General features: G+C 32.7%; 2 protein-coding genes and 1 long non-coding RNA gene across 4 annotated transcripts in view; all 3 read right to left on the reverse strand.

Moving 5' to 3' along the window:
* Nucleotides 1–58: 58 nt before the first annotated feature.
* On the reverse strand, nucleotides 59–2444 carry LOC111632052 (transmembrane 9 superfamily member 2-like). The gene is made up of 3 exons (XM_023376411.1): nucleotides 2285–2444; nucleotides 2059–2204; nucleotides 59–62 (listed from the first exon to the last, which is right to left on the reverse strand). The coding sequence occupies exons 1-3, from the start codon at nucleotides 2408–2410 to the stop codon at nucleotides 59–61; spliced, it is 276 nt and encodes a 91-aa protein (XP_023232179.1). The 5' UTR covers nucleotides 2411–2444.
* Nucleotides 2445–4698: 2254 nt separating this feature from the next.
* Nucleotides 4699–9146, reverse strand: LOC111631721. The gene is made up of 2 exons (XM_023376027.1): nucleotides 8743–9146; nucleotides 4699–8050 (listed from the first exon to the last, which is right to left on the reverse strand). Exons 1-2 carry the CDS (start codon nucleotides 8893–8895, stop codon nucleotides 5372–5374), a joined length of 2832 nt encoding a protein of 943 aa, XP_023231795.1. The 5' UTR covers nucleotides 8896–9146; the 3' UTR covers nucleotides 4699–5371.
* Nucleotides 9147–9671: 525 nt separating this feature from the next.
* LOC111631789 overlaps nucleotides 9672–13647 on the reverse strand; it is a 6042-nt gene continuing 2066 nt past the window's right edge. Inside the window, exons 2-4 of one of the 2 annotated variants that reach the window (XR_002757762.1) lie at nucleotides 10427–10511; nucleotides 10269–10304; nucleotides 9672–10144 (exon numbers count right to left, since the gene is read on the reverse strand). This is a non-coding gene — a long non-coding RNA (uncharacterized LOC111631789). The remainder of the gene's footprint in view (nucleotides 10145–10268; nucleotides 10305–10426; nucleotides 10512–13647) is intronic. The other variant, XR_002757761.1, reaches the window with a different exon arrangement.

Here is a 13647-nt window from a genome sequence, read left to right on the forward strand (position 1 = left end):
TATCGTACTTACTGCTTTCTCACACGCCAGTTATATCCAACGTTAACAAATAGAAAGTTTAACTGAGTATTAATTAAACATTAGAAATTGTCGTCATTAACGAAGTTTAGAATTCAACGTATGATTAGATAATGTGCATGCTCATCATTGGTCGAAAGTTATCTAATAAAATTGATAAACGAATTTGATTACGTAGCACATAACCTTTAGCCTTCTTATGGATTCGTTTATCGTGTTTATACATATATTTGTATGCAGTATCTTATAATATAATATAGTAGATTGTGAAATCTAGATCGACATCAGGTTGTTAACACCAGTTAAAATATTATTTCGCGGTTTAAATCGCGATACTTCTATTATTTCGATTAGGAAGGCTCGTTTCAGTGGGGAAAGACGTGAGTGAAGGATAGGAGTCCGTGAGTAAACTAGAATCAAGTCTGATTAACAAATTAACAAATATTGTAATGAAAAACAAAGAATACAATTGAACAAACTAAATAATATCTGGCTATGATTAAACATGAATAATTAAACTTTAAACTAGGTCCCTAAAGATCGAGAGAGACTTTACAAACGATATTATATTATATTACCTCTGTGATAACTTGACTTATGCTTCATAATCTTGGGCGGAACTTACTTGTATGAGTAACTATGGCACTTAAACAAAGACATGCTGAGGTGCTGAACAGCTTAAATGCTGAAGTGCATCGATTTTAGCGCGTATCTTTATTTCAAACTGATTTTCTCCTTCAATGGAGATCGAGCCTAAGGATTATCTGACAATGATCTAAACGCAAACTTCAAAAAAGTAGTTAGTCATCTGTTGACTAACTACTTTTTTGAAGGAAGTAAACTTGTTGAAAAGGAAGCGAACTTTCTTTTTTTCTCTTGCATTTTCTGTTAATTTCTGTGGCTAATTTTATTTTCTAATTTATAAAATAACTAGCTGTTACCCGCGACTTCGTCCGCGGAGGATTTGCAAGCAAACCCCATTTACATTCAATATTTCAATAACCATAGTAATTGTTAGGTCTATATATCACCTACCATGAATCAGTGAGTGAGTGAGTGAGTGAGTGAGTCAGCCAGGACAAGCAATTTTATATATTTAGATATGATTTATTTTTATAATTAGTATTAAAATAATAAAAATCCATGTGAATCATCACAATGGTATTAACTTCAAATGAATGTGCATAATAATAGTGTTGCTTAATAAGTATTTCATAATTAACTTTTTTGATACTTTCTAATTTTTAATGTTAATGTAATTAAACATAAAAAAATATTTAAAACTAAAAAAAACGAAAGAAATTGTGAGATCCGAATAGTTTCTGGGTCTGAATAAATTTAAATATAAAGTTACAATTTTGAAGAAAAATATTCTTTTATATTGGGTGTGAAAATATCGTTTTTCTAACGTGGAAAAGCTGATAAAAGAGTCACTTCCTTTAACGGAAGTAGACACATCCTTTTGCTTTCTAGTTATCTATCATAAATCTCACCACCCTGGGAATTGTCGACCCCTCAATAATTTCCTTTTCCTCCGGTCACGTGAGAAAATACAAATATGCTGATTAGTCACAAATCATGAGATATAGTCAAAGATCTACATGAATCGGGAGTACGTCAGAAGATCTCATAGAGGTGAGACGTAGTCCATAGTTGCTCCATAAGGCAACGCCCTTAGTCCTCCTCCAAACTAAGTCAAATAATAAGGTAAGTTAGGAAGAATAGAAGAAACTTTTAATATTGTGCAAATCAAGACGTCTCCACGAAAAGAAGTATTGGGACTAAAGAAACGAAATATGATCATAGAATACGGATGAAGATAAAGACAAAGTAAACCTTGAGGTAGTATGATTATCAATGAATTTGTGAGCTCTCTCTCTCTCTCTAAGCGTATATTTTAATTGAATTCATATTCTCTCTCAATCGCTCATTTTAATTATTGGATTATATCCATTTTGTATACTTTTGTTTATTCTAGTTTATAAAATTNTAATCTTTCAAACTTTTACAACAAACAAAAACTTATTTTTAAATACTAACCTTCTCGGATTTATTCTGACTCCAATAATTCTGCCGCCTTTTTCACCAAAACTTCCACCCCACGATTCCTCTTCTCCGCTATGAAAAGTTATGTCGATGTTCACATGATTGAATATATAATATGTATCTTTATCGACGTATGAAGACTGAAACATATTTAGTATTTATCAGATTAAGAAATAGATATATACTATTTTCCATTAATGGCAAATTAGGTTAAACCTACATATAAAAGACACGCATCTTTAGGCGTTCCTACTGAATTGACGTAGCAACCCATGGGAAAACCCGCAGAACAAAACTTTTGTCCTCCTTCTACCAGATAGCACCAAGTTATGGGCATATTATCCATTATCCTATACAAAGATAATTTTAAAACAAAAAGATCAATAAGAAAAATACTGATTTTAGAATAATATACTGTTATACATACATAATATGAAAATTTATTGTAAGTAACAAAAAAACTGTGTGCCATTTTAAACATTTTATTGATACTTTTATATCATTTCCTTGTATATAAATTTTAAAAGACAAATACATTGAAATATAGAAAATTAATTAAGAATTTATATGTTTAAAATTTTACCTCTAAATAAATTAAAAAAACTATTATTTATTCACATTTATTATTGTTTATCAATACTTTGAAATGGTGCAAGAGTTTCCAAGTGATGGCATATTTCCAACTAATTATAATTATTACATTTTGTTTTTTAATTTGGTTATCAATTAAAAATAAATACAAACAGAAGAGTTCAAATTATAATTAAATAAATAAATTGCAATTTATTTTACAGATATTATTTAAAATTTAATTTTTGTTACAAATCATTGCAGTTATACAAGAAATTTCATATTCTCTAAATACAGATATTGAAAAACAAAATTTTAAAAATATATCTTATGTAGACTTCAATCAGTAATGAATAATTATAACATTATACTTAATCATAGATTACAATTATAAAATTAAATTACATCAATCAAATTTTTACTTTATTGGCAGGCACTGACTCAACAGGTGAGGCAACCTCCTCAAGTGGTCAAAAACATTCAAAAGAAGAAATGAATAACTAACAGTAATAATACAAAGCCACAAAAAACCAAATAATCAGCAAAAAATTGGGAAGTGCTAATGTTTTCGCCCATGTTGAAAGGGCATCCTTGGGCTTACTAATCTCACAGCTGTCGAAACAATGGGTGATTGCTGTATATGTGTAAAAAGAGGGGTGACCTAAGAAGGAGAGAGGAGAGTAAGTTTACAGTTCAAAGAAAGAACTTCCACACTGTGGGGAAAAAGTCTACATCACAAAAGTTAATAGTGGTATTTTTGCAAGCAGCCATATAAATTTCAACTTGCTCTAGATGTTTGAGAAAGGGTTGCTGGAAAAAGCTACATATGAGGCATACACGGGCAAAATCTATACCAATGTCAGGGTATGAGGCAAAGATAGCTCAGTGTTGGCCAATCCTTTCAAGATGGAATTTGGTGTTCTTTGGGGCAGATGTTAAACAGGTGCATTGTAGCACCTATGTATTCAAAACTGCAGTTGGATCTATGATCAGTAACAGAGATAATGTAGATGCCTGGTTGAAGATATATCATGGGACAGTCTTTAGCATTGCAGAGGAGAGTAAAAATTGAGGGAAGGCTAAACAAAAATTATTGTTCATGGATATTTCTTTCTACAGGATGGCTAGTCTTCTGTTATATGTGATGGTCTTGTAAACTGTGTCCTGGGTGTGAAAGTTTGGCCTGACAGAAGTGGTGGAGTAAAGACAACATATAAGGCCTTTAATGGTGTGTGGAGAGTAGCCATGCAGAGTTGCATGTCAGGTGATGCATAATTGCTCAACATGCAACTCTGGCAATAAATAATTTGAAGTAGTAAAAAAAATTTAAACTAGTGAAATAAATGGAGATATTTAAATTTTCAAGAGTGACCCTACAACTACACCTTTACTGTTCTCGTTGTGTTTGTACACAGTCATTCACTTTGAGAAAAACATATAAATTACATCATCACACATGCATCACCAATAGTGGAAATCAACCAATTGGCAATGAGGATCATTTCTTCCCATTTTGATCATGTGATATTAGCACCACATGGAGTCACAACAAGTAACCTTAAGTGGAGTTTCATCTATTATTTTTATAAATATAATTTCCTTAACATGGAGAATAAAAATCAAAGTTGCAAAACTTCTACAGCACAATACCAAATAATGGTATACTTCACGAGCACATGCAAGAAACTTTTTACAGATAAATTATTCATATATATTAATAAACACATATATATGAATTTTTATATATATATATACATATATATATATATATTTCTTAATTATACAGACATTATATTTGCTATAGATGATATTAAACACTATAGTTTAAAATGAAAGTAAAATCTTGCCCATGTTTCAATAAAATAGGAATTTAAGTATATATTCATTAGTCATCTCAGAGGTAGCTTATACCAAACTTTCAGTAAACATGCATTGTCAATGAAAGTGTTGTTTGTGACAAAAATGCCACAAGGTTCAGCATCACATTTCCTGTTGATTGTCAAATGACATCACAATATAGTCATTTTGCTTAACAATACGGCTCAGTATTAGCAACGCCACCTAGATAATCAGGCCTGTGCTCTCGAAAGTAGAGCTTACAAGAGTAGTCATAACAACTCGATACCGGCAGGGAAGCACGGGGGTTCAACTTACTTGTTAGATTATTTCCTCCTGTTTATTATTTAGAGTTATCGTAACGTTGTGTAATAACAAAAAGTACAGTTTAATTTTTCTTTGAGATTTTAAATTTTAAAAGTATTATTAAATAATAAGTGTATTAAATATACGAACTATAGACAAGTAAATTATAAGTTTTTATTTGCACTTCTCATTCTATTATCTACCAAGGTAGAATTTTATACAAAAACTCAATTTACAATTTTTAACATTTTACACTTTTAAATTCTCCCTGGATAAAGACATCAGATGTATGTCGAAAAGCTTCGGCTGATTAATGGATTTGATATAGAATAAAAAGAAGAAATAGATATGGAACTCACAATGTGTTTGTATTTGATATATTTAATAAAAAGAGTACTAAATATTAACCTAGAAATTATTAACATAAAAAATGTCTTATTGCTGTTCAAGAATATAACTGATGTCATTCTTCAAATAATTTTGTATGATATTTTTTAGAATTTTCGTTCACATAACCATAAATCGAGCAGTTACTCAACAGTCACCAACATACAGCCACAGCATTATTTGATAGAATGCTTTTATTTTACTAACTTTAATTGGATTTACTAAAAATCTTTTTCTTCCTAGGTACTGCATCTTTGGTAATGGTCTGATTTTTCTTTCTACAGTAATTATTTAAAAAGATGTTTGTTGAAATCCATACTATTTTCTTACAAATATCTTCAGGAAAATGAAAATTTTCACAACAGGATCCTTCCCAAAGTAATTCACTGGAGACAATTGAATTTAAAGTGAGACATGTAACTAACTCTCTCTGGTTCTGTACTTTGAGAAAATCTGATTCAAATTTTTCACAAATTTTTTTCATAATTAAATATGTAACAACAACAACACTGATGACATGAGACTGAGGAAAGAGGAGTTTACCTCGACTAACATTTGTTATTAAGGAATACAATTCTTCATCTTCCAAAACCTCGCTTAACACCAACATATCTTTACAAAATTCACATTTTAACTTTTTCAGTACGGAATAGCAACAGTACCCTGCAATGTATGTCAAAATAGGCAAATCTTCATTGTAATTTTCAATTTCTGCCAAAGTTACATAAATTTCATTAAATAAGGGAGGTACCACTATGTCCTTGAGAATTTGTGGAGGCTCGGAGAAGACATCTTTTATTTCACTGAAGCTTATTGCACCAAAAACATCTGACTTTAAGTTTAATCTGATCACGGATTGTAAACGAAGTTTCTTCTCAACTTCATACACTTGTCTAATACTGATATTATATTGGCCACCACTTAATTGTCTGTACTGTCCAAACCGATCTTCTAGGAGGTCAGTTTGAAACTTGCCAGGTAAAAAGTATGAACAATTCATCTCACTTAAACAATATTTGGACAAATGTATAAGTGCTTCTGTAGTTTGTGTTAGAGCCAAATGGGTTTCTTTCGTCAATGAGCCTTTTGGATAACTTATATTCATTTTCTTCCATTTTTCTAGCCATTGTAACATTTCTTTAAGATATACAATTTTGATGTCGTCTGCATAATCTGTTATGGGACACATGAAATCATCATTTAACCTATTTCCTTTGCCAGGTGTTTTAACATTAACAATTTTCCACCATTTTACGAAGATGTTGATGTAAACAGCTGTTTCTCTATAGTGGGGAAGCAAATGATTAGGGCCTAGAGTTAGAAGAGACTCTGAAGTGAGATCATTGAAAATTTGCAATACCAGTTTCACGTTTTGTTTTTCAAAAGCATTGGGACGCAAAGCCTTTAATGAAAGACCATGGCAATACTTTGCCAATTTATCATGTTCGAGATCATACATTTTTAATAAAGTATCAAAACAAGCATAATGAATGACATTATCATCTCCCTCAAATGTCGGATAAACCATGGAGGTCTGCTCTCTTTGCTTCAACCAGTTATGCCATATACATTTCATTATATGCACTGGATCAATAACATAGAATAAAGTTCTAGTCATATCTTTAGGGTGTTTATACATAAAAGTAACATCTGGAGGATCAGCAAATAAAGACATGGCTTTTCTATTAATAGCATTATTATCTGAAATGACAGAAACAACTTTAAATCCTATTTCTTCCAGTCCTAGAATAATTTTTCTGATCCACTGATGCAAACAATTACCCGTCACTTTATTGACTCCTAAAATGTGAGCAACATCTTTGAAATTACTTAATATACTAGCTATCATGAAGACTTGAGCTGCATTTGCAGTAACCAATGTATTATTATTTGACATGCCAACCAAATTTCCATTTTTGTAATCAAAATACTCTTTTAAGTGTATTTCATCTATCAACAGATTAATATAATACTCATGAGGTTGTAAAAATGTATATTTTCTGTTCACATATGATAAAAAGTTGTCTTCACATTGCTCTTTTTGGGGCCCCAAATGTAAATTAGAACAAACTTTTCTGATTGTACATGGATGAGGACTGATAAAAAATCCAGCCTGTCTGATAAATTTGTAAGCACATGGTGAAATAGAATGGAGCAAACATGAGAATATCATAAATGAAGGACTGTATACAATTTTTTTAGAAATTATTAATGACATTTGTTCAATGATAAAGTTGACATTCTTCCTTTTCTCAAATTCAGATAGATCTAAAGACTTTAAAACATTTACTACAAAATTTAAAATCACTTCAACATTATTTGGATTCTTAATTTCTGTGACTGTCTTTTCAATTAATTCCAATAAATCAACAAGTTCAGTTACATTTGATATCTTAGTTACAAATTTACTGTCCTTGCCCATATCTTTTATATGATGGCTATATAAAAACACCAATAAATCAAGATGTTCATTGACAACAACAGAATATGTTATTACTGGTGCAGATTTTTTGTCAATATTCAAGAACATTATTGAATCAAGACTTGTAATAACATTCCAGAAATTGGAAAGCTTCAACATTGATAATTTCTGTTGTAAATCACTTAATGATGATAATTTTCTAGCTTCCATGTAATTTTCTCTTTCTTTCAAACTGTCTTGTAATGCTTTCTGAAGATTTTCTTCTTCCAACTTTTGTCTCTTTACTTGAGGACTCTCTCTGTAAGTTGTTGATTTGCTCAAGTATTTTGGGCAGTTTGGAAAAATAGATGGAACTGCTGTTGGTAGTAAAGATGGTCGTACCAGGGTACGAGGGCATCCTTTATTTCTTGAACTATCTGTTGATGTCCTTACAATTTCAGATGGATGAAAATGTTGCTCACACACCTGTATTAAAATACACAAAAAATAGTTAAAACAATATTTTAATTGTGTATTGCTTTAATAATTACTAAAGCATTATATTATACTAATAAAAAAATATGAGATAATAGATGTTAAAAGTGTAGAAAACATTTATATTTGCTTCTCATATTCTTAGTGCCTCATAACTTCTCTAGCAATATTTGAGATAAATTCAAGATGCATACATTAAAAAAAATCTTAGAAATAATGATAATTGTTACTTAAAAATGTAGGCCTATATATTATGTTTTCCTGCTTGAAAATGCCAAAAAAACAAACAGCAAAAAATTTAAAAGAATAAATCATATAAAATAACTTTGGTTGATTATAAAATGAAGTAGACTATATATATTTAATAATAAATTTGTTTAGAGACAGATTAACAACCCTGTTTATGATACAGATTAAAGTATAAATCTGTACATTTATACTTTAATAGTATACTTTAATACTTCTAATATTTATAAAATCCCTACAAATCCCAACATTAACAAAAACTCATACGTTATTAAAACAAATATCGTTATTAATAATATATTTCTATTAATTAAATATTCAATATTCAAAAATTACTCTTCAAAGCTTTTCCATAATGTATGATTATTAGCAGTGGTTATTTTTATGTTATTTGAGTCACTACGAATTCAGTTTATGTTTAACATTAATTCACTTACCTTTGTTGTTTTGCTGACAATTAAGTTGTCTCTAGGAATGGCTCGTTTCCATTTTTCTGCCAATTCAGCTTCCTTTGGAAATGAAAATACTTGAACTTTTGGTCCAGTCGGATAGTTGCCTTTACAACCTGTTACACAGCACCTGTACGGCATTTTTCACGACCTTATAACAATTTCTAATATTTATAAAATCCCTACAAATCCCTAATATTTATAAAATGCTTCCGTAGCACATTAAACAAACAACAAACCCAAATATTCTAAGAAAATTACCTGCCAAATTACCCAATATTTCAATTTAATTACGATTGTAAGTATAAGCACCTAACTTAACACCATATGACTACTACTGTAATGGCGGACAACAGTTATCCCATGAACACTCAGGCCTGATTATCTAGGTGGCGTTGATTACAGTAAGCAAACTCAATCTTACAATTCGAAAACATTTTATTTTCATAACCATATAAATTACATAAAACAAATATTTAAATCAGATTAAAAGTTATGAAAGAACATCCATAAAATAAATGCTGGAAGAATTCTAAGACATTCATAATTTAAAAGAGAAAAAGAGGTTTATGAATATTTATTTGAAAGGTGTTTCCTGTGATAATTTAAACTAAATTTTCTAGACAACTTTTATGTCTTTTGCCCTGTGTGAATGCGAAGATGACGTATTAAATTATCTTTCCTTGAAAATTTCCGTTTGCAGTGATCACAATCAAATGGCTTTTCTCCTGTATGAATGCGAAGATGATTTACTAGATGATGGCGTCGTGTAAAGCTCCGCTTGCAATGGTCGCAAGTAAAAGGTTTCTCTCCAGAATGAATCCTAATGTGATTTACTAAATTGCACTTATGACTGAATCTTCCAGCGCAGAACTGACAAGAAAATGGTTTTTCTCTCGTGTGAATCCTGCGATGACTTTCTAATTTGGACTTAAAACAGAATTCTTTTTCACAATCTTCACAACGAAGTTTCTTTGCATTTTCATGCACAAAATCTATAGAAAAGTCAAACGATGTTAAATCTGAATTTAAACATCGAAAGCAAATCAGTTATAATAAAGAGAACCACAAATGCAGAAAATATTTTCGACTTATTGGCTATATCTTAAAAATAAATCTATATTTAATTTAAAATGAACCCGATCTCAAAACACTGATTTATTGTAAAATACAGAAAAGAACCGTTTATAACAACTTCGATTCTTTCGGTCCCGACAAAAATTGTTTGAGGTTTATTTACAAAGACATTTTTCTCAATAAATTTATAATAAAGAAAGTCTCCGATGTTTAAATTCATTTTCTCAGTAGTGAATGTTCTCTCCATTCTTCCAAACTTTCAGATTTCATCCGTAATTCTTCGGGTGAAATGTTGGACTCCTCCAAAGTATATCTTAGAAGAAAAAAAACGTAAATATCAAACATTGTATAATAAAACTTTCACTTTTATTGTTAATTTCTCACTTAAAACAAATCTGACAGACTTTACATGACATATAAATAATAAATTTACGTACGATCTTTCGGGATACTTAAGGACAAAACTGGAAAATCTAAAAAATAAACAAGATATATTAATGATCCATAAAGTGATACAATCCTCCGAGTTTTTTCCTTCTCTTAACATTAAAGAGAAATATTTTATGCGCCCCGTTTGAGTGGAAAGACAATTTACGTCTAACGGTATAGACAAAAGATGGCTCAAACCCTTTCAGTCCAGTTTTTCGACGTGCTACGGGGATAAAGCAAACCGTGTCCCTCTTTAAAAATAATAAAATGTTCATTAATTTCACGAAACTGATTTATATTTACATTAATTTATCGATTTACAGTAGTACCTCAGGATACGAACGCTCCAGCATACGAAATTTTTAGGATACGACACGAAATTCGAACATATTTTTGTTCCACGGTACGAACAAAAACTCACCATACGACGTTTCGTTAGTTGGCAGCGCCATTTTTTATTCACTTCTGTTCATCGGTCTGGGTCCGCGTGTTTGCTTCGTGGTGGAAGGATCTCGTTCGATAAAGGAAATCTTCAGGTATTATCAGAAAGTGACCGATTTTATTGAAAAGAAACATCCCGAAAAGGTTCACACTGGCCGTATTGCCGCTTCGGAGTAATGACATTTGCCTAAGTCATTTTAGTAACATTTTAAAAAGTAGGCAAAGCCAAACCTCTTTAAATAGATATTTTACTAAGCGATTTCTATCCAGTGAAATTACTGGTGGAAGTGAGGGAAAGACGGCAAAAAGCGGTAAATAAAAAATTAAAAATAAATATGTTGTAATCAAAACCAGTTTTTAGTTAGGACGCGTTTTAACTAGTTAAAACTAGTTTATACTGGATGTCTCTGTTATAACTAGAATTTACTGCTAGTAAAAAATGAATTTGAGTTAAAACTAGTTTTAACTAGACAGAACCGGTTTTTACAAAATGGCTTAGTAAAAACTATTTCGACCGAGGTCAAAGTTCATTCAACTAACACGTGATAACGATTACAGTCTCTAATTACAATAGTAGCCAGTCCAGAAGATCCAGAAGCCGCAGCTAGTACGAATGCAGAACCCCAAATAATACCAGCTAGTGACGAAGATCCAGAATGTGTAGCTAATGCGAATCGACAGACCTAAATAATAGCAACCAGAGAAAAAGCTCATCTAAACTTGGAATAACAGGCCCAGAGAATGAAATTGGCTTCGGATTCAATACACGCTTCCGTAGAAATCGGTGATAATATAGTTATACCAATCCCTGATGTCGATAGAGCAAAGGCAGATTTCCGTAATATTATCAGAGTGATTCTCCAAAAGGATGAACAAGGTTTGCATTAGTGATGTAACGAATATTCGGTTACTATTCTGTATTCGGCCTATTTTTCACTATTCGGCCGAATACCGAATATTTAATCACTATTCGGCCGAATACCGAATACCTAAAAGCAGGAGTAATAAATAACAAAAACACAGTAAATTAATCATTTTGTTATTTAGATTTAGTATTATCGAGTTAGTGTTGTTTGTTTATATTTACACTGCTGGCCATTAAAATTGCAACACCAGGAAGGAATGATCATACGAACATCAAAATCATATGAAAGGAAGAAGAGGTTGGGATATGCAAATGATTAGTATTTCAGCGCATTTAGATGATGTAGGAGGGACAAACAACCTTTGAAGCACTGCATAAAAGAAAAGTTGTGCAGTGGATTTCTCATTCAGAAATTGCTTTGTAAGGTTGGGATTTCATTAGAATATTGTGTTATGCCTCGAATAACAAGAAGAAATGCTTACCAGCAAGTATTGGAATTCGATAGAGGCAGGATCATTGCCTATCGAGAGTGTGGATTATCGTTCCGTAATATTGTCACCCGCACTGGTCGAAATCCAACTACTGCCATGCGAATATGGAATTGATAAGTTGCTGAGGGTCTTACTGAACAGCATGCAGGATCACAATGCCCTCCCATGAATAACGCCTGAGAGGACAGACATATTGTGAGATCGGCTGTGCAAAGCCATACAACCACATCACAGACCATTAGTCAGGAAATGAGCTTGTTTGCAGCATGTCCAGTATCTGCTTGTATGGTGCGACGATGTTTGCAGCAGCGTGGACTGTCAGCACGGCGACCATTACTTCGGCTTTCCTTGACAATGCAGCATAGAGAGAGACAGCAACTCTGGTGCACCCAACGACAAAGCTGAATACAGGAGTGGCAGAATGTCGTCTTTTCAGACAAGTCCCAGTTCTGCGTGCAGCATTCTGATGACTGTATACGTGTCTGGAGGCTCTGAGGAGACCGCTCCTCGCCTGCTTCCATTCGATATCGACGTAGGGCCCTGCACCTGATGTGATGATACGGGCAGCCATTGGGTACACGACACACACATCTCTAGTTTGCCTCGATAGTAATTTGAACACAATCGGTACATTTCTGACATCTTATGTCCAGTGGTTGTGCCCTATCTTCGAGGCCTGCAAAATGCCATCTTCCAACAAGATAATGCAAGATCTCATGTTGCACGTCGTGTTCTGACCTTCCTCAATACAGAGGGTATTCGATTGTTGCCCTGGCCTGCATGGTCTCCAGATCTCTCACCAATTGAAAACATCTGTCATGAATTGCTGAGAGACTGGCCTGCCACCCCTTTCCAGCTAATACGGTTGATAAAGCGTGGCATAGACTTGAAGCAGCATGGAATAAGTTGCCCATTTCTGTCATCCAAGCCAAGTTTGACTCCATGCCTAACCGAACAAGGGCCGTTTTAGCTGCCAGGGGTGGCAACTGTGTGTACTAATTTTGCACCCCTGTAAACCCCAAACTGCTTGCAAATTTAATCATTTTGTCTTCATGCCATACTGTTTACATACAATAAATATCTTTTTTTATTTGCTTTCCTTCTTGGTGTTGCAATTTTAATGGCCACCAGTGTATTTATAACTTGTAACATGTGCAAAATAAAAATGAAAATAATATTAGTCACATGTATTCACAATTTATAATTACAAGGATCAGCACACGTACAAACCTATTCGTTCGAGAATCGTCGCACATCTGAGGGTCTGACCCTGCCTATCCTTCTTTTTAAGCGCTCGTCTTTGCTCTTTCCTTTCTCTTGCCTCTATCGCTCTAATCCATGTATGCCTGTGCATACATCATAATACGCGCTCACAATACTTTCGATTCGTCACTTTTCCGTCGTAGAGTTCCCATTTTACAATTACGTGACTCAGCCTGGTAATAACGGGAAAAAGAGGCAGATAGGACGTCGATATAAGTCACAGTTATGATTTCACAGATCCGAGACAGCTTGATAGCCCGAACGGCCCCAGGCTTTCGCCCGTGCACGCTAAGTGACTTTCATTACAAGCATTTAGCTTTCCGAAGT

This window comes from Centruroides sculpturatus, unplaced genomic scaffold (assembly GCF_000671375.1).
Source record: "Centruroides sculpturatus isolate CEXI.00-Female unplaced genomic scaffold, Cexi_2.0 scaffold72, whole genome shotgun sequence".
In the NCBI taxonomy this organism is placed as follows: Eukaryota; Metazoa; Arthropoda; class Arachnida; order Scorpiones; family Buthidae; genus Centruroides; species Centruroides sculpturatus.

What these genes read in the sequence shown, in the direction of transcription:
- LOC111632052 (XM_023376411.1), bottom strand. Translation starts at nt 2,410, where the DNA reads ATGGATAATATGCCCATAACTTGGTGCTATCTGGTAGAAGGAGGACAA. An exon ending in AAGATGCGTGTCTTTTATAT is followed by an intron (nt 2,205 to 2,284) that starts GTAGGTTTAACC and finishes AATATGTTTCAG; the next exon opens with TCTTCATACGTCGATAAAGA.
- LOC111631721 (XM_023376027.1), bottom strand. Translation starts at nt 8,895, where the DNA reads ATGCCGTACAGGTGCTGTGTAACAGGTTGTAAAGGCAACTATCCGACT. An exon ending in TTGTCAGCAAAACAACAAAG is followed by an intron (nt 8,051 to 8,742) that starts GTAAGTGAATTA and finishes ATTTTAATACAG; the next exon opens with GTGTGTGAGCAACATTTTCA.